The 21,353-nt window shown below is 41.8% G+C and overlaps 1 protein-coding gene and 2 long non-coding RNA genes across 7 annotated transcripts in view; 2 read left to right on the top strand and 1 right to left on the bottom strand.

Moving 5' to 3' along the window:
* Nucleotides 1–21,144, bottom strand: part of CAMSAP2 (calmodulin regulated spectrin associated protein family member 2) — a 117,929-nt gene extending 96,785 nt beyond the window's left edge. For 4 of the 5 annotated variants that reach the window (XM_077989822.1, XM_015118795.3, XM_015118805.3 and 1 more), the window contains exon 1: nt 20,069–21,144. In XM_077989822.1, coding sequence (XP_077845948.1) covers nt 20,069–20,207 — 139 coding nt within the window. In that variant the 5' untranslated portion in view covers nt 20,208–21,144. 5 annotated transcript variants of the gene reach the window in all.
* LOC144340891 (uncharacterized) lies at nt 4,117–8,281 on the top strand. The gene is made up of 3 exons (XR_013417432.1): nt 4,117–4,190; nt 5,991–7,407; nt 8,152–8,281. It is a non-coding gene; the product is annotated as an uncharacterized LOC144340891 (long non-coding RNA).
* LOC144340889 (uncharacterized) lies at nt 11,980–17,460 on the top strand. Its single transcript, XR_013417430.1, has 2 exons — nt 11,980–13,074; nt 16,276–17,460. It is a non-coding gene; the product is annotated as an uncharacterized LOC144340889 (long non-coding RNA).
* Nucleotides 21,145–21,353: the final 209 nt, after the last annotated feature.

Here is a 21,353-nt window from a genome sequence, read left to right as displayed (position 1 = left end):
GTTTACAAAGCATTAATATACTCCTTAGCAATTTAAAGTTTTTTTAAAGTTCCTACTATTTAGAAAAATATCTTCACACAATATTGTAATAATTATTGCGTGTTCATTTTCTATACCAGCATGGTTCAAAGGAATTCAAGGAATCAGAAATAACCCTCATCCTCAAGAAGCCAGTAATTTACAAAACTCTAAACAGACAGAGAGGTAGAGTTAAGCAATTCAGAAATTAGAGACAATACTAAGCAGGAAATTATTAAGCACCAAATGAAAGAAATAAACAATTAAGTACTTAAGAGTTCAGAAGTGGGAGCATCACAGTGGGGGGACAAAACTTCATCTTTAAAAAAATTGAGGCCGGGTGCGGTGGCTCACGCCTGTAATCCCAGCACTTTGGGAGGCCGAGGCGGGCAGATTACCTGAGGTCAGGAGATCGAGACCATCATGGCTAACACAGTGAAAACCCTGTCTCTACTAAAAATACAAAAAATTAGCCAGGCGTTGTGGTGGGCACCTGTAGGCCCAGCTACTCAGGAGGCTGAGGCAGGAGAATGGCGTGAACCCGGGAGGTGGAGATTGCAGTGAGTGGAGATTGTGCTGCTGCACTCCAGCCTGGGTGCCAGAGTGAGACTCCGTCTCAAAAAAAAAAAATAGAATAGGCGGGGCACGGTGGCTCACACCTGTAAATCCCAGCACTTTGGGAGGCCAAAGTGGGCAGATCACCTGAGGTCAGGAGTTCCAGACCTGCCTGACCAATTTGATGAAACCCCTCTCTACTAAAAATACAAAACTAGCTAGGCATGATGGCAGGCGCCTGTAATCCCAGCTACTTGGGAGGCTGAGACAGTAGAATCGCTTGAACCTGGGAGGCAAAGGTTGCAGTGAACCCAGTTTGCGCCATTGCACTCCAGCTTGGGCAACAAGAGCGAAACTCCATCTCAAAAAAAAAAAAAAATAGAATAGCAGGAAAAAGCAGAATATTAGTCAGAAAAAAAAAAGCCTTTCTAAACATAAAGAGAGAGAGGAGAGAAAGAGTAGGGAAAAAAAGATGTGAAGAGACACCAAATTGAACAATCTGGGTGGAGAGAAGAGTTCATGTGGGAAAGCAGTAAGAGGCAAAGCTGGAATGGGAGAGGTTGGTGATGAGGACTTGAAAGAAATATTCATCTTTTAAACATGAGGCCTTTGTATATTACCTAACAAGGAGGTGCTGACAGTTTTACAGGACAGTGTCACATTAAGACTGACATTTTAGAACAATCTGGTATTTAACATTGATGGCTATAAAAATCAGACATAAAAAACTACCATATAGATATAAGGAAATGAAGTTGAAAGGCAGTAGTGAAAACAGAAAGAACAGGACATAAGAGACTAACTGCTAAAGACAAACAAAAAGTACCCAGGAATAAAGCAAAGAGAGAGGGTCAAGATGGAAATCAAGAATAATCAAGCCTACATTACGAGGGAAACAGTAATATCACTAACAGGAAAATGAAAATCAGAGGCAGCACCAATTCTAAAAGCAAGATCGAAAACTCAGTTTTAGACATTGAGTTTGAAACAATAGCAAAAATATCCAAGTGGAAATATCCAATAAGCAGCTGGAGATATAGGACTGTGGAAAGAGGTCAACAGTGGATGTATCAATTTGGGATTCTGGTGACATCTAAAAATATCATCCTCATTTAATAATTGAAAACACTTTCCTTTCTTCATAGCTGCATTACCCAGCAGTGAGCCAGCCTTAAACTTAATATAGCTGCCTCAGCATGATGGTGAAGCTCCGTTTTAAATTGCAGAATATAGTGCTGGTATTCACATTTTAGTATTATAGGAAATAAACAGAAACTATTAGTAGAACAGCTGTAAAAGGAAAATTATTTGATTTTAAGATAACTATTATACAATGTATAAATAATGGATTCTTATTTCCTGTATCAATAAAAAATGGCTAATATAGGTTATTTGGCATTTAAATATTAGCTGTGAAAAGTAAATGCTCATTATCAGGATTACAAATTTATCTATCATACCTACTTATCCACCTAGCACTTATTTACTGCTTTACATCAATTTTCATAGATGACCTTTATAACATCGTGTCAGACACAGTCCTAAACATGCATTCTGTCATTTAATCCTGACAACCCTCTTACCCTATTTTACAGATAAGGAACTCAAGAAAGGATATCTTGCCCAGGGGCACATAGCTGATAAGTACAGAATTATAGCTCTATACCATCTTGCTAAACAGGCTCAAACATAATAATGATGTGCCAAGATCACAAGGGTGGAAGGTGGAAGACAAGAGTCCAGGGGTTGCTTCCATTTCATTAAAACATACCCACTAACCTAAGTTGTGAAAGTATAAGTTTTAAAAAGACCCCAATGCAAGGAAAAGGGAAAGGATCCATAGCCAATCAAAGACTGTTTCAAGAATACAACAAAAACAGATTTTTCAGCCCTCAAGAGAATGTAAAACTTCATACTGAATATAAAATAGGTCATTTTAAAAACAAGTCTTCAAGAGCTAAATATACTTAAGAGAAAACTTCAAAAGTGTCTATCATTTTACCAATATTTTTCAAGTTTGGAATTGTACCACGTTAAAAAAAAATTAACTGGCCAGGCACAGTGGCTCACGCCTGTAATCCCAGCACTTTGGGAGGCCGAGGCGGGCGGATCACGAGGTCAGGAGATTGAGATCATCCTGGCTAACACAGTGAAGCCCCGTTTCTACTAAAAGTACAAAAAATTAGCCAGGCGTGGTGGCTCGTGCCTGTAGTCCCAGCTACTCGGGAGGCTGAGGCAGGACAATGGCGTGAACCCGGGAGGCGGAACTGCAGTGAGCCGAGATTGTGCTACTGCACTCCAATCTGGGCAACAGTGCACAACTCCGTCTCAAAAAAAAAATTAACTGAAACAGCATATTAGAAAATAAACAGCAAAATCAAAGATAAGAGGTTTCACTCTCTCTCTAACCTCCAGAACACAAAAAGTAATAAATTAATACTGACAGAACGGCTGAGTGAAATACCACTGCTAGAACTGCAAAGGATACGAGATGAGTTTTTTTTGTACACCACGACTTAAGCAGAACATAACTTAATCATGTTACTGTAAGTCCCGACTAGACCTAAGTTTTGAAATTGACATCCACCTGAAATGCCTGAGGTACAGGTAGAGGGAATAGAGACAGTATTGCTCAAGGCAATTTTCTATAAAACTGGGTTAGCTACCAGTTGCATCCACATTCCAGCAAGTGACACAGATTTATTTAAAGCAATAAAGGGGCAGGAAGCAGGAGGGGAGTACATTTCAGAAATATCATCACACTAAATCATAGGCATACCACCTTATTTTCCAAATCTAAAGATAGTTTCTAAAGTAATTACTATTATAGAACTTCTAAGTTTCAAAGAACTCCAATTAAAAGTAAGCCACGGACTCTGAACTTGAAATTAACCAAAAGACATAAAGATGATCAATAACATTTAAAACTTCATAGTACTTAAAATAATACAAAGTACATAAAATAATATTTTATTTCTACTTCCTCTCACTTTAAGTTACCTCAAAGAGAGCAAGATACTTATCAAAGTATCAAAGAAAGTTATCAAAATGGCAAAAAAAAAAAAAGTTTAAACCCACTGTTGACAAGCATGTACTGATATGAATACTCTAATACATGACCAAAGGGCAAGGATCATGTCTGCCTTATTTACCATGATAAGAATCACTAGGGCCTAACTCAGTGCCTGGTACATGGTAAGGAAAGATTTGATGAATAAATAAAAATGTTATTAAAAAAAAAATTCTAGTCACTAGCCTTTTCCTGAAAGTACTCCCAGGTTTCAAATTTCCCCTTCAAGTTTACTACCTGATTCTGCGCTAGTAATCATTATTTACTCCTTGTACATGCTTTGAGAAACTTTAGTTTTCTCTGGGCCACACTTAATTTCTGTGAGAGCAATCCCTCTCAAAACCAAGTATGTTTTCAGTTTACCTACATTCACTACCTACATTCATTCTGAAATTTGGTAAAAATTTGGGCTTTGAGAAAGTATAGGCTTTAGATTTTAAAAGAATCGGTGGAGTCCTAATTTTACCACTTACTTTTTTTCTTTTTTCTTTTTTCTTTTTTTTTTTTTTGAGAAAGAGTCTCACTCTGTCGCCCAGGCTAGAGTGCAGTGACACGATCTCGACTCACTGCAACCTCCACGTCCTGGGTTCGGGCAATTTTTGTGCCTCAGCCTCCCGAGTAGCTAGGACTACAGGTATGTGCCACCACACCCAGCTAATTTTTGTATTTTTAGTAGAGATGGGGTTTCACTATGTCAGCTAGACTGATCTTGGACTCCTGACCTCAGATGATTTGCCCGCCTTGGCCCCCCAAAGTGCTGGGACTACAGGCACCAGCCACCATGCCCAGCCCAGCCATTTACTTGATGGGATCTTGAGTTCAGTAACTTCTCTGAGTTTTAGTTTCTCCATATTCCACAAATGTGCTGCCTACTTCTACTCTGACCTCAACTTCCTCCACTTTCCCCAGGCCACTATGTTCCAAACACCCAACTCTTCCTGTTGCTAGAGTATGCCAGGTTTAGACCTTTTGGCCCGTGCACTAGAGGCCTTCTGTCTCTAATGTTCCTCCCCTTAACTGAATGGTTGGCTCTTTCCATTCAGATCTCAGTTAAATGTAACTTCCTCAACACCCTTTCCATGACCACCCAATCACTCACTGTAGTTTAATTCTCTAGATAACAACTATTACTATCCCATAATATTTTATTTCTACTTCCTCTCACTTTAAGTTACCTCAAGGAGAGCAAGATACTTATCTGTTCTGTGTCACTAGTACCTGGAACTGTGTCTGAAACACAGTACGCACTCAAATATTTACCAAAGACTGTATAGTACCTGCACATAGAGCCTTGCCTTCCAAGAAGGTACCAATTAAAAGTTAGCTCCCTCCCCTCTACATTATTACCAAACAACATGGTAAGTGTGGTAGAGCATTCCTGAGCTTAAATTACCACCTCCACTCCTCCCATTACCCTATGAGGCCAAAGCACCACTTCTGAGCTCCAGATCTTTATAAGTCATCAGCCTACTCAGCTCTTCACTTGGATGTCACCAAGAAACCTAACTCAAAATGGGAGCCAGATTTCTCAGTGACCAGGGGAGTTACAAATATGGAAAAAGGAAAGACTAGAATGAACTCTGTGGTGCTGGTTGAAATGGGAAGTGTCAGTATAAATACATGATGTTTCAGATACATATTTCTTTATATAAATATGGATAGCAAAAGAAATAAATTTAGCTATACACTATGTATATGTGTGTGTTTGCTATCTGTCTACTAAGTAACACTGTTAGCAATAAGCCTAGCAGCTATATCTTGGTTTCTAATACCTTTCCCACCAAAAGCAACAGGGTTCCTTGAAGAAATGTTTCCAGGCCTGGAGCAGGGAAAGTACAAGATATGCTTTGAACATCTTTATTTTGTGTATATGCCAGAAAGTAAGGAAATGCTAACAAATAATGGAGCCATGTCAAAAGAACACAGGATCCAGATGGAAGGGGATGCCATTGGCTAAAACTGGTAAAACGTAAACATCAGAATACATAATAAAGAATTATAACCCACTGAATAAAACATGCATCAATGAGTCTATCCTGACACAAATAAATAACACATTAAAAAAGAAGCTCTTTCGGCCTGGTGCGGTGGCTCATGCCTGTAATTCCAGCACTTTGGGAGGCCAAGGCGGGCAGATCACAATGTCAGGAGATCGAGACCATCCTGGCTAACACGGTGAAACACCGTCTCTATTAAATATACAAAAAATTAGCCGGGCATGGTGGTGGGTGCCTGCAGTCCCAGCTACTCGGGAGGCTGAGGCAGGAGAATGGTGTGAACCCGGGAGGCAGGGCTTGCACTGAGCGGAGATTGCGTCACTGCACTCCAGCCTGGGCTACAGAGCCAGACTTCGTCTCAAAAAAAAAAAAAAAACCAGCTCTTTCTTGTGGTATAATATCAACAAATAAATGGAAGAAAGGATAGTAATCAACAGCAATAATCGGTTCGAGCAAGATCATTATTGGATTCTAAAATGGTGGGTAACAGTTTAATGAACAGGATATTTTGAATTACCTCCCTATAAATTACTTATTAATTTAAAGTGGAAAATAATTTTATAATGGAGAAAACTGGCAGATACCACTTTAACCAGGTGATCAAAGTTAACATCACCTATACTGGAACAAACATTATGTGTCCCCTGATATGATTTACTGAGAATACAACATCTCTTCTGCAGTAGTCTACCAGGCTTCTATAACTTGAACCTTATCAAATTTGAATAAAGAAACCTTAAACAAATCCAAATTTAGAGACATTCTATAAAATAACAGGCCTATTGTTTTTATAAGATAAAAAGTACATTTTAATAAACGAAAAAAATCAACATAATGCTCAGACATTTTGCAGGTACTGGGAAGGAAGACTTCCCACGCCTCCCCTGCCTTCCTGGCATCACTGTGTATGAGGGAGTACGTCAAGCTGTTCTGATCTTGGAAGAAGTGGGGGTAACGAGACTTTCATCTGTCTGCATATCTTTGCTCTGGGGCTGCCTGGCTGCCAAGTGATTTGTCTCTGGGTACCTCTCAGGCACCCCTGCCCAAGTCTCCTGTGGAATGCAGGGATGGTGCTGTGCAGAGAGGCAACAGTGCACATCTGCTGACAGAGAGACAACTGGTGGTCGTGGTAATGGCAGTGACAAGCAAGAGGAGTAGAGGGGTGGGTCTGCCAGAGAGGAGCAGGGAAGAGTGAATGGAAGCGAGGGAAGAAGGGAAGTAGGAAAGAGGGAAGAAAGCCAAAAGATAGGGTGCACCAGAGGGCAGAAGTAGTAGGAGTTTAGGAGATGGTCTCCAGTTCCTTGTCTCCATCAGCTCTTGTCTGAGGGCAGGACTCTTGTGTAATTTGTTTTTTTCCTACTGTCTAGGTATTCCTACCAATACCAGCACCCGTGTAAGTATCTCATCATTGTCCCAGTCATTTGGACCAAGGGTGGAGGGGGACATCTGCTAAATCAGGGCGCAACACTCCAGAGTAGAGAAGAGTAGAGAAGAGGAATACACAGAAGGAGGCACCCAGTCAGCTCCTGCAGAGAACTGGCTGCTTATACCAGACACACAAGGCAAAAATTAGCCAAGAGCTAAGACCATGCCTAAGGAAGGGGCTTGATACCCAGCCAACACACAGCTAAGGGTGCTCTATCTTTGTTTGTTTTTTGAGACAGAGTTTTGCCTCTATTGCCCAGGCTGGAGTGCAGTGGCACAATGCCAGCTCACTGTAACCTCCACCTCCCAGGTTCAAGCAATTCTCCTGCCTCAGCCTACGGAGTAGCTGGGACCACAAGCAAGACCAAGTAACTGGGACTACAGGCACACACCACTGGCTAATTTTTTGTATTTTTTCATAGAGATAGGGTTTCACCATGTTGGCCAGGGTGGTCTCGAACTCCTGACCTCAAGTGATAAGCCCACCTCAGCCTTCCAAAGTGCTGGGATTACAGGGGTGAGTCACCACGCCCAGGCTGGTGTTCCATCTTCAAAAGTGTTAATATCATGAAAGACAAAGGCAGAGTGAAGAACTATTCCAGGTTAAAGGAGACTTAGGAGACATCACAACTAAATGTGAAGCATGATCCTGAATTGGGAAATAAAATAGCAATAATGAATTTCAAAATAATTGGCAAATCTGAATATGGGCTGTGAATCAGATAATAATATCACATCAAGGTTAAATTTTCCAATTTTTAAATAAGCTTATGTTCAGGAACTATCCTTCATTTTAGGAGATACACACTGAAGGAGTGTGGGGTACAATATCTCCTAACACATTCTTAAATGGTTCAGAAATATTATATATATTTATATCCTATACATATGTGCAGACACACACGTTATATATACATTGCTGGGCACAGCGGCTCATGCCTACGATCCCAGCACTTTGGGAGGCCAAGGCAGGCAGATCACTTGAGGTCAGGAGTTCGAGATCAGCCTGGCCAACATGGTGAAACCCTATCTCTACTAAAAACACAAAAATTAGCTGGGGGTGGTGGCACATGCCAGTAATCCCAGCTACTCGGGTGGCTGAGGCATGAGAATCCCTTGACCCCGGGAGTTGGAGGTTGCAGTGAGCCAAGATCGTGCCACTGCATTCCATCCTGGTAACAGAGCAAAACACTGTCTCAAAAAAAAAAAAAAAAAAGGCCAGGTGCGGTGGCTCATGCCTGCAATCCCAACATTTTGGGAGGCCGAGGCAGGTGGACCACCTGACCAACATCATGAAACCCCATCTCTACTAAAAATACAAAAAAAATTAGCTGGGTGTGGTGTCAGGTGCCTGTAATCCCAGCTACTTGGGAGGCTGAGGCAGGAGAATCACTTGAACCTGGGAGGCAGAGTTTGCAGTGAGCCGAGATTGCGCCATCGCACTGCAGCCTGGGCAACAAGAGCAAAACTCTGTCTCAAGAAAAAAAAAAACAAAAAACGCGTATCTCTTTCTCTTTCTCTCTCTCTTTCTCTCTCTCTCTCTCTCTCTCTCTCTCTCTCTCTCTCTCTCTCTCCACACACACACACACACACACACACACACACACACACACACACGCATTTGTGTGGGAGGTAGGAAGGAATGAGAGAGAATAATAAAACAAATGGGACAAAACATTAACAATTGGTAAATCTGGATAAAGGGTATTTGGGAATTCTTTATACTATTCTTACACATTTGAAATTATGTTGAAAAAGTTACAAAACTTCAAAATGCCCCAAACCAATCTTTTATCCTACACTTGATGATCTTTCAGTGTTCCTTACATCAATAAAGTACACCACAATCCATCAAGCTGAACAAGTCAGAAACCTAGGAGTCATCGTTAATGCTTCCCTCTCCTTCAACCCATAAATAAAATCCATTACAGAATCCAGTCTAAAGTCTTCCCCTTCTCACAATCTCAAGACTCCAGGTTCTGGTTCTCCCTAGTTCAGGCGACCAGCACTTTTTATCTTAATTACTACATTTACTCCGAATTGTGTCTTCCCACATTCACTCTGCTCCCCGCTCCAAACCATTCTCTACTATAGCCAGAATTTGCTTATTTCCCATAAGCAAATTTGGTCATGTCACGCATACCACCCCCATCCCCAAGGGTTTCCAATGAATTCTCACTTCTCTAAGGATTAAAATCCTTCCTCTGGCCTACAAGAATGGAATGATCTTATCCCTGCCAGTCACATTCAGTTCCTGGAAACCATGCTCTCTTCCACTCCAGAGCCTTTTCACATTCTCTGGAATGTTCTCCCTATTCTTTACCCCCTTTCAGATTCTCAGGGGCCAGTGATCCATTCTGTCTGGTCCAATTTCCCCTTCATAAAGAGAAAGAATATAGCATTTATCCTGATGTCCCTGTACCTCAATGTAATAAAATTTTACTTTTGAGACTATTCAATTCTATTATAAATAAAGATGAATACGCATGTAAAATGTAGATGAAATGTTCGAAGATATTTTAAGTATAGATAAGAAGCTAGTTTTAAAAGTTTGTTAACATATAATTGACAGAATTTGTTAAAGGTAAGCAGTTAATAGCACACATACATTAAACATAGAAAGGGGTGGAAAAAACAAGATACCTAATATTTATGAGGCACCTATGTATTAAATATTCATGATACACTAAATATACTAAGTACTAAATATTCATGACATAGTAACTATGCATGACACTAAACAACAAGAGTCAATGAACACATAAGCACAATATTCATGAGTCCTTAATTCAGCTACCCATTGGTGATGAGCAGTCTGGCCCATGTGTCCTCTGCCCAAGGAACAAAGCCCATGGCTATCATCAGGCTTATGGCAAGCTACAGCTGTGGCAGGCTTCCTTGTCCCATGTCTAATAGAGCAAGTGTGTGGCACTGGCCTGTGTCTCTGTGGGCCTCTTTGTTCAAACCTCAATTCTGGTCCTGGTGACCACACTATCAGCAGAGAAGGCTAATGTAGTAGAGAGAGGACATATGAAATGTATATACTGCAGGATTCAGGCAGTGTGGTCCTTCCTCCCTGTTTGCACCCTATCCTAAGTGTTTTATCTCATCCTATCTCTTTCCTCTTGCTTCTCTCTAAAAACTGATTTAACAAATCACATAGTTTGGGCATTTTAAGTTGTTCTGTGAGCTTTCTGTACTGTGACTTCTAGGCTAGTTTTGTATGGCATGTACTTAGAGGCTACCATTGGATCAAGGTAATTTCCCACACAGCACTCAGGGTAATCAAATAATAAAGGGAAATTTATTTTTAAAACAGCATTCCAGCTAATAAATACAGAAGTCATGACAGAGAGAAAACTAGACATTAAGTATCTCGTGGTAGAAGTACACATCACCTATAAAGTATACTAAAAAAAAAAAAAAAAAAAATCAAACCTGAATGCAATCAATCCTCTAGATCTAACTATCAATTTATAACGAATACAGAGGACAAAGAGAAACTTATTAATATCATGGAGTTCCAAACTGTAGGAAACTTTATAGGACAAACACTCTGGTTTATCCAACAAATAAATTGCAAGGCAGATAAAATGAGATGGGAGCCTATACATTAAGAAAAAAAAAAAAATCAGGCCAGGCGCGGTGGCTCAAGCCTGTAATCCCAGCACTTTGGGAGGCCGAGACGGGCGGATCACGAGGTCAGGAGATCGAGACCATCCTGGCTAACACGGTGAAACCCCGTCTCTACTAAAAAATACAAAAAACTAGCCAGGCGAAGTGGCGGGTGCCTGTAGTCCCAGCTACTCGGGAGGCTGAGGCAGGAGAATGGCGTGAACCCGAGAGGAGGAGCCTGCAGTGAGCTGAGATCCGGCCACTGCACTCCAGCCTGGGTGACACAGCAAGACTCCGTCTCAAAAAAAAAAAAAAAAGAAAAAAAAAAAAAAAAGAAAAAAAAAAATCTTCTGGTCATATATACTTGAAAAAAAAAAAAAAAGAAAAAAAAAAACACAACAATGTAAAGAGACATCAACCAGTTGCAAAGTATGGCCTTTAGATGGATCCTGACTAGAACAAATAAAACTGTAAAATAAGGCCGGGTGCGGTGGCTCAAGCCTGTAATCCCAGCACTTTGGGAGGCCGAGACGGGCGGATCACGAGGCCAGGAGATCGAGAGACGATCCCGGCTAACACGGTGAAACCCCGTCTCTACTAAAAAATACAAAAAAACTAGCCGGGCGAGGTGGCGGGCGCCTGTAGTCCCAGCTACTCGGGAGGCTGAGGCAGGAGAACGGCGTAAACCCGGGAGGCGGAGCTTGCAGTGAGCTGAGATCCGGCCACTGCACTCCAGCCTGGGTGACAGAGCAAGACTCCGTCTCAAAAAAAAAAAAAAAAAAAAAACTGTAAAATAAAAATAAAAAATATTTGGCCGGACACGGTGGCTCACACCAGTAATCCCAGCATTTTGGGAGGCCAAAGTGGGCGGATCATGAGGTCAGGAGATCTAGACCATCCTGGTTAACACAGTGAAACCCCGTCTCTACTAAAAACACAAAAAATGAGCCAGGTGTGGTGGCGGGTGCCTATAGTCCCAGCTACTCGGGAGGCTGAGGCAGGAGAATGGTGGGAACCCGGGAGGCGGAGCTGGTAGTGAGCTGAGATTGCCACTGCACTCCAGCCTGGGCAACAGAGTGAGACTCGTCTCAAAAAAAATAATAATAAAATAAATTTAAAAATAAAAAATACTGATGAGACAATCAGAAATCTTCATATTGATTTGATGATATGGAATCCTATGATTACAACAGTGCTGTGATGGCTGTGCCATGATCACATTTTAAAAAGGGAGTGGACTTACAGAAATACATACTGATATATGTATAGATGGGATGACACGATGTTTGTAATTTGTTTCAAATAATTGGCAGTGGTGGGGAGTGTTTAGAGATGAATCAAGATTGGCCATAAGTTGATGATGGCAGGGGCTGGATGATGGATACATGAAAGATTATTGTTGTTGTATATATTTGAGATTTTCTATAATCAATCCTTCTGTTTGAAGAGAAAGAAAAAAGCAAGACAAGAGTGTAGAACTTTCAGTGATTAGAGAAGAGCTCCGAATGGTGTGGTACACAGAACTGCTATAACCATTTTCTACCATGAGACTAGACAGCCTAAGAATGAAATCCACACATGAACAAGGGCACAGCTAAAAGAATCACAGAGAAATGAAGCTACAGCCCTGATCAAATCAAAACCAAAGCCCATCCCACTTGAGGACTTTTTCAGAAACAATAAATCCTCTTTACTATTTGTACAATGTACAAATGCAATTTGAGGTGGATTTTTTGTTACTACAAGTGAGGACAGCATAACTGATACAATCTCCCATTTACTTTAAACCTAGTCATGCTTCTGTCTCTACATTCCCCTCAAAATGTTCTCAGCAAAATCACCAATAACTTCCTTGTTGCTAAATCTAATGGATCTTTTTGAGAGTCCTCGATTAATCTTTCTCATCTACACCTCATATTCCTTCATCCTCAATGTTCTCTTCCCTAGTCTTCTGAGCCTCCACATTCTCTGGTTTTCTTTCTAATTACCCTATGCCTAGCGCCTTTGCTGGCTCGCCTGTCTTGGGTCCCTTCTTTCTCCATACTATCCCTCAAAGTGACTGGCAGTCAGCTGGGTGGGGTGGCTCACACATGTAATCCCAACACTTTGGGAAGCCAAGGCAGGAAGAGTGCTTGAATCCAGGAGTTCAAGACCAGCTTGGGCAACATAGTGAGACTTCCTCTCTACAAAATATTTTCAAAAAAATTAACCAGGCATGTAGTCCAGCTACTCAAAAGGTTAAGGCAGGAGGATCACCTGAGCCCAGAAATTTGAAGCTGCAATGAGCTATGATCACATGACTGCACTTGGCCTGGATGACAGTGAGACCTTATCTCTAATAAAAAAAAAAAAAAAAGGAACTAGACCGGGCCTAGTGGTCCGCTTGTAATCCCAGCACTTTGGGTGGCCAAGGGGGGCGGATCATGAGGTCAGGAGATCGAGACCATCCTGGCTAACACAGTGAAACCCCGTCTCTACTAAAAATACAAAAAATTAGCCGGGCGTGGTGGCGGGCACCTGTAGTCCCAGCTACTCGGAAGGCTGAGGCAGAATGGCATGAACCCGGGAGGCGGAGCTTGCAGTGAGCCGAGATCACATCACCGCACTCCAGCCTGGGCGACAGGGCGAGACTCGGTCTCATAAAAAAAAAAAAAAAAAAATGTGACTAGTGAGTGGTAGTCACCTACTTTTTAAATTTTAATTACCACCTATAACTCTCATCCCTGAGGTCTTCTAAGCTCCATATATGAATTTCCACAGGCCTAATGCACACACCACCATTTTATATGTTCCTCAAACTCAATATGGTTCTTTCCTCCTTCTCTCTTAAACACACACACTGGCCCTCTTCCATTGTTCCCTTTCTCACAAAATAGAATCAGTCTTAACACTTCCCAAAATCTCATCTTTTCTTCAACATATCCAATCAATCACCAAGCCTTATCCTTTACATTCATCCACTTCTTTCCATATCCACCACTACCATCCACATTCAAGACGCCATCATCTCTCACCTGAACCATAATAACTTCCCAACTGGTTTCCTCCTTCACAACTCTTGGCCCTCCTCCAATTCATTTTCTACTGTTTCCAAGACATCTTTTTAAAAATTGTGGTAAAATATACATTACATAAACTTCACTATTTTAACCATTTTTAAGTGTATTCCAAGAGATTTTCTAAAAACAAATCTTCTGATGATTTCATCTTGCTTAAAACAAACTGACTGGCTCAGGGTCCAGGTGGGAAGAAGACTTCTCACAAGATCTACTCTTTTATACCTTTGAGTTTTGAATCTGTACCTGTATACCTATTTTAAAAAACTTTTTAACTGTTAATACATTTTCAAGAACCTATAACAAAGACCTCTAGCATCTATTTTTTTAAAGGGTAGGTAATAGAAAATATTTCTGCTGTTTCAAAATCTGTTGTGAGACAAAATTCTATAAAACATGTAAATTAGAAATAAGTTTACACGGTCAACAGTCTATTTTAATATCATCATCAACCAGGCACGAAGGCTCACGCCTGTAATCCCAGTACTTTGGGAGGCCGAGGCAGGCAGATCACTTGACCCCAAAGTTCGAGATCAGCCAGGCCAACATGGCAAAGCCCCGTCTCTACTAAAAATCCAGGAAGACTATAACTCAGAGGTTAAGATACAAATTTCAATATCACAAAGGCTTAGACTCTAATTTTGTTTCCACCTCTTACAAGTTGTATGATCAAGGGCAAGTTAGTTAACTCCTCTAAATCTGTCTCATTGTTTATTTTAAAAAGGGTGAACAATCATGTATTTCCTAAATTCTTATTTTCAAATTGAATATTTGTGAAATCAGTATGTCTTATAATTCATTTGTACTTCAATGTACAAAAAAACCCTTTTTAGATCACAATAGTTGTCTTATAATATTGATAGCAGTGATTCTCAACCTGGGCTCCTTTTGTTTCCCAGGAGACATCTGGAGATGTCTGGGGACATTCTGGGTTGTCACAGCTGGGGTAGGAGTAGGGGTAGAGATAGGGAACACTACTGGCATCAGGTGGATACAGGCCACAGATATTGCTAAAATCCTAGAATGCACAGGACAGCCCCCAACAACAAAGAATTATCTGGCCAATAGTTCTGCAGTTGAGAAATCCTGTTTTAGAGTCTTAGAAGAAATAAAATAATATCTACTTAATAGGTTCATTCTCCAAATTAAAATAAATGCATATAAAATGCTTAGAATAATAATCAGCACAAAGTACATGTTTAATACATGTAATAGTATTTTTTCTTTTTTTTTAATCTAATGTGCTTAGGATAATTTAACTACTAAATAAATACCAAATTCCTTCACCTCACCCTTCACATAATTCTGTCTGTTTGTCTTTCAAGCTGGCTGTCTCACTGCTTCATTACATAAACCTCATCCAATCAATCTGGTCTCTGTTGTTTCATTAGCACTACCTGAGTTTCACAACTCCATGCCTACATACAAACCATTTCCTCCATCTACCATGCCTACTTTCCATTCAGCCTATAGCTTAAATACCACCTCCACTAGAGAGGTCTTCCTTCACAGACCACTGATTGCTGGAAATGGCCTCTCCCCTGCCACCCCACTGCATCCTACCACCACCAGTCTCCCTCTGAATGTCATTTCCAATTGTACGGCTCTTACCTTACTTCTGAACTCTACTGTGGTTATACATTTATCATACCTCCCCTACTAAAGCATAAACTCTTAAAAGAAACGCATAGCTTAAACACATAGGATTTGACACTGTTGAATCAGACCATTCTCCTTGAAACTTTCTCCTTCCAGGGCTTCAGTGTTACTACACTTTTTCTCTGTCAATGGCATCACAGTTCAGCTTGTCAGTCAACAAATCTCAAAATCTCAGGTACCTCATCCTTCTTAAAACCTCAGGTGACCTCGTCCTCTTACACATTCCCTTTTCATTCAAACCATTTCCCATGTACCCGGTCACTTCGAAATACTAGAGATTAAATATCTGCAACGTTTTTTCTATCATTTGCCTCATTTCCATTTTTTGACTTCTACCCATAGAGAACAGTAGTTACAAGTACAGGCTCAAGTCAAATTCCCTGGGTTCAGACCCCAGCTCCGTAAGTTGGGTAACTCTGGAAGAGTTCCTAAGCCCCTGGGCCTCACTTTCCTCATCAGTAAAACTGGAATAAGTAACTGTTCCACCTCAAAAGGCTGTCATAAGGATTTAAATGATACAGTATGTATAAAGTGCTTGACACACAGTGTAGGAGCTCAGTAAATATTAGCAGCTTTATTTATTATTATTATTTTTTTTTTTGAGACAGAGTCTCACTCTGTTGCCCAGGCTGGAATACAATGGCACGATCTCGGCTCACTGCAACCTCCACTTCCCAGGTTCAAGTGACTATCCTGCCTCAGCCTCCCGAGTAGCTGGGATTACAAGCACTTGCCACCACGCCCAGCTGATTTTTGTATTTTTAGCAGAGATGGGGTTTCACCATGTTGGTCACGCTGGTCTCGAACTCCTGACCTCGGTGATCCACCCGCCTTGGTCTCCCAAAGTGCTGGGATTACAGGCATGAGCCACTATGCCCAGCCTATATTAGCAGCTTCATTATCATACCCCCCCTTACTTCAAGACCTCATGAATTTTTTTTTTCTTATTAGTAAATTATTCTATTGACTACAAAATCAAAGAGAAAGGACCTCATCTTTTGCCCAGACTCCTGCAATAATGTCCCAAACTGGCCCCTCTGCTACGGGTCCTTCTTAACCACAATGCTACCTACTGCTCTCAACAATCTTCATATATGCACAGGAGTCAGACCTTATATAGGACTTTGACAGCAAGATCTGTTAACATAGACAAAGAAATGTAACAAGGTATATTTATAACAGGAAATATTTTATATCACTAAACTAAATGGGATACAAAGGAAAATAATAGTCGAGAAGATTGAAGTGATAAACTGACACTAGGAAGTGGGCCTTGAATTCCAAATTCAAGAGTGTCACAAGAGGTTTTGGACCTACCATTTCCCCCAAAGGATTTAAGAGAACAGAACATTTAAAGAAAATTCTGTAAAATCTTTGCTTAAATGGGTTAAGCTCTTCAAATATAGAAAAGGCACAAATAGTTGAACTACTTCCTCCTTTGCAATTTGGATTATCTATTTACTGTTTTAAATTCATCTATAAAAACTTATTCTTCATTTAATCAAACCCGTACCTGCATTCTTCCACAAATTAAACTCTTAAAATTTGGACTATTTGTAATACTTTTGTAATACTACTGTAAAGAGAAGAAAATGATTCAAGGCTCCTAAGACTTCAAATTAAGTAAATATTCCATATCTGCTTTCTAGGTATTACAACATCAGTGTTTTGTGGGTTTTTTTTTTTTTTTAAGTTCAATTACTTCATTCTATGCTCACAATTTATTTCTAGCTATGATTTTAAATGACTTTTACAACATATGGTTATAAACTTGACTAGTTTTTCAGTACATCAAAAGTTAGAAAGTTTCTAACAGAAAACACCAAATCAGTGCCTGAAGACACTGTAAGTCATTGTTAAAGGAGTGATTTTAGTAAATCATACTTGAAAGCTGGGTTAATGTTTTGAATAACTGAATATAATTAGGTAATACCTTTGAAAAATGCTATCTATTAACCTCTCCTGCATAAGAGTATCGGCAGCAAATAAAGAATATTTACATTTAAAAAATTCCTAATTTTTTTCTTTCTTTTTTTTTTTTTGAGACGGAGTCTTGCTCTGTCACCCAGGCTGGAGTGCAGTGGCCGGATCTCAGCTCACTGCAAGCTCCGCCTCCCGGGTTCACGCCATTCTCCTGCCTCAGCCTCCCAAGCAGCTGGGACTACAGGCATCCGCCACCTCGCCCGGCTAGTTTTTTTGTATTTTTTAGTAGAGACAGGGTTTCACCGTGTTAGCCAGGATGGTCTCGATCTCCTGACCTCGTGATCCGCCCGTCTCAGCCTCCCAAAGTGCTGGGATTACAGGCTTGAGCCACCGCGCCCAGCCACCCTAATTTTTTTCTAGTCATTCCATATAAATTTATGTTTTGAAAGACTGTTGATAAAGAATAAACAAAATGGACAAACATAACATTCTTAATAATGTATTAATATATTGTTACTAAGTCACTTAAGGTCTTCTAAACTTGTTTTTCATCCCATTTGAATATGGTCATTTCATCCATTCCAACTGCTGCCAAGGCAAATGTAATAGCCAACAATATCATCTATCAGAAAATGAATTAAGATTTGCACAATTTTTAAAGAAAAAAATACTATACTTCAATATGTACTATGTGCACATTTTTCACACTTGCAGATAAAACGGTTACTCTGCAGAATGATATAGAGTAATAAGCAAAGACTTCAGAGTCAGACATGCAGAATACATCACTTGCCAGATGTTTAATCTTGTGCAAATGTACTGACTTCCTCCTGTTTTTTAAATGGGGAACACACTACCTACATCAGAGAGCTGTTTTGAATCCCCAATGTACAACTTAATGCAAAGCATCCAGCGGCAGACATCAGATTCCACTGATACTAGATTTCCTTCATTTCCTTTCTTCTTCAGGTGTGTTCAGTGTGTTCAAGTGGTCTAGAATCCACCAACCTGGCTGACACATATCCAGAAAGTAGGCCATTTTCTAGTTGGAAGCTTTTGTGTATGCACGGCAAAATTTTGACATCTGTATCCTATAAGCATCCTCTCAATTCCAGATGGAAAGAAAATATTTCTCTTATTCCCTTTGCCTTCCACTTCATACATACTACCTTTCCACATAGGTGACTATGTAAATTTCCCTCTTTCCATGTTTTCTAAGCACTTAAATGGCCTTCATTTGCCATCCAAATAGATACTAGCTTCCGTGTGCTGCTTAAGTTAAAACCAACATACATCTATTATTCTCACTGCTTCTATCAGTGGTGCCAGAATGTTTTTATATAAAGGCAGTAACAGTTTGTGTTTCTTCCTATGAGTTACACTAGACATTTAATTTCAAAGAGATGTTTAAAATATAAATTAGTTGAAAAGGATGTATTATATTTATTCCTGATGCCAGTTTAATATCAAAGCATGAAAATTCAAGTAAAATTAAGGCTGCCATAAACATAAAATCACACCAATGGGAAGTTTCCCCAAAAACAAATTCAAATAATTTTCCAAACACTGAGATTAATCTGCTATTTAAGTAGGGTGTGTAAGTCCTGAAGATACTCAGTTGTGTGTAAGTTTAAGCAATAAAACTGAACTAAACCATTTACCAAAACATTACATAGTACTAAAATTGGAAATTAGTCACCACCCCCCTAAAAAACCCTATATTTAACATGTGGAAACTTGTGAGTACTACGGAACTTTTCAACAAATTATTTCATGTATCTAAAATTCACTAACTAGGGAATAGAAATCTTGTAAAATTACTCTTAAAAGTTACCAAATTACAGAAGCATCTTCCAATGAAAAGCAACTCTCTAATTTTTTAAGCATTTCACAACATGGGCTCCTAAAGCAACACTAAAGAATCACAACGGGAGGCCCTTTTCCTGTTATTTTGCAAAGACTGGGTTATGGAGGGAGTGTTTAACTGCTACTGTACTACACAATTTCTGTGTCAACAGCACTTGCCTTCAAAAAACTCCTCTATTAAAAAAATTCCCAAAGTAGGGAGTTTCTGTTTCTTTTAATTTATGAAGCCAAAATACATTTGGAAAAAAGAATATGCCTCACTGACAATAGGAAATGAAAACAGCACCCTACAGTCAGCAAACTGAACACTGGTTTTAAATAATTGATTTAGTAAGAACTTAACATGTGTGCAGAAGGCTGATACAGCCTTAAAGAATGACAACAAAAATTAATACTGCACTCGACACAGGCCACCTTACATCCGACGGAGCCTGAATAGCAGCCATCATTACAAATGTCAAAATCAATACAGTACTATGCACTATACACCCTCTCGCAATAATAAAGAAACCAAGTCAGATTTCTTGGTGGTGTAATCACAATTATGACTGAGACAGAAATGTATGCAGCACAATGAAGAAAATACCACAAATTAAAACCACTCTATGTAAAAACATAAAATTGCTCACTGGGTGGTGGTGGTGAACATTTTGCCATCCAATAAAAGGAATCTGGCCAAATCCCACCTGACCATTCACGTGCCCTTCATTGAAGACCAAACCTGCTTTCCGTATTTCTCCTTTCTTTCTCTTTCTAGCCTCCCATCATCTCCCTGAACCTGTACGAGAAGACAGGCACGGAGAGGGATTCGAGAATCGGGAACAAAAACCGGGATGTGGACCACATCAGGAGGAAGAGTGGAGGGAAGGGGTGACACCACTAACCTGTCCCAAAGGCTTTGGCCACCAGCCAGGCCAGATTGCAGGCGATTTTGGCCCTGGAGAAATCATAGTGGTCAAAGGGCTTGATGGCTGGAACAATGAACGTCTTTCTCATCTCCCTGGGGTCTGCAGCATCCCCCATCTTTCACGGCGGCTCCTTGGGATGTCCCGGCCCTAACCTTCACATGGCGTGGCCTCGCCGCCACGGGGGTCGGGAGGGAGAAGCAGTTCAAACCATCGGGGCCCGGGCGACGTCCGCCCGGGCGCCGACGGGGGAGAAGCTCAGCTGTCCGCGCCGCGCGCCTGCCGCCTCCCGCGGGAGCCGCCGCCGCCGCCGCTCCCGGGCATAGGAATGTGGCGGCGCCGTCTCCGTCCGTCCGTCCGTCCGTCCGTCCGTCCGCGCGAGGTCCGCCCCGCGCCCGCGCCCCTCCGAGCCACCCGCCCCGCGAGCCCGCGTGTGAGCGAGGCCGCCTCCCCTTTGTCTCGGTTTAGTCACACGGGCTTGGGGGAGGGTGGAGGCTGGAAGGGCCCGGAATTTTAAGGGAGGGGGGGTGGGGGAAACCTTCAACAATCACGTTGTGGAAAATGTCCCCGCCATCGCGATGCCCGCACGCCCTCGCCTCCCTCTCCCCTTCCCTCGGAGCGGGGAGACCCCTCAGGCCCCGGGTGGCCGGAGGGACGAGCGGGACGAGGGGGAAGCACAGGGCGAGTTGGCCCACCCAGCGCAGCCCGGCTGCGGCCCGCGGGAGACGCAGCAGCGGAAAACGTCAAAATCACTGCGGCTCGCAGGCCGCCGCCGACCCGTCCCCTCCTCTGCGCTCCCTCCCGTCGCCGTCTCCTTCCCCTGCCGCCGTCGCCGCTGCCGTCTCCCGGGTCTTCCTCCCTTGCTGACGGCGAAGGTGGTGGCCTGGGAGAGGCCGCGAATCCCAAGCTCTCAGTTCCTGTCTTATCAGTTATGTCCTTGTAATTTTTTCCTGCCCCTCTTTCTGCAGCCCGCTGAGTCGTTCCCTCTCAGCCGCCGCCGCCGCCGCTGCGGTTTTCCGGCTGCGGCACTGGATGGAGGAACAGATGCGGGGACTGAGCATGCGCCCTCGCGCGGCTCCGACCCCCGCCCCCGCCCCCGCCCTGCTTCCCTCCAGTCGCCGGCCCACTGAGCATGCCCAGCCTAGCTCCCCGCCCGCGCCCGGGATTCGGGGCGGCTGCCTTTTAATCATCGCTCTGGAGTACTCGCTTGAGTGGACATCCTCCACGTCCCTGGCTTTTGGCTGCTGCTGCCTGCACTGCTGAG

This window comes from Macaca mulatta, chromosome 1 (assembly GCF_049350105.2).
Source record: "Macaca mulatta isolate MMU2019108-1 chromosome 1, T2T-MMU8v2.0, whole genome shotgun sequence".
NCBI classification, from domain to species: Eukaryota; Metazoa; Chordata; class Mammalia; order Primates; family Cercopithecidae; genus Macaca; species Macaca mulatta.
Note: the sequence above shows the minus strand (reverse complement) of the source record. Positions and strands in the feature narration are given on the sequence as shown.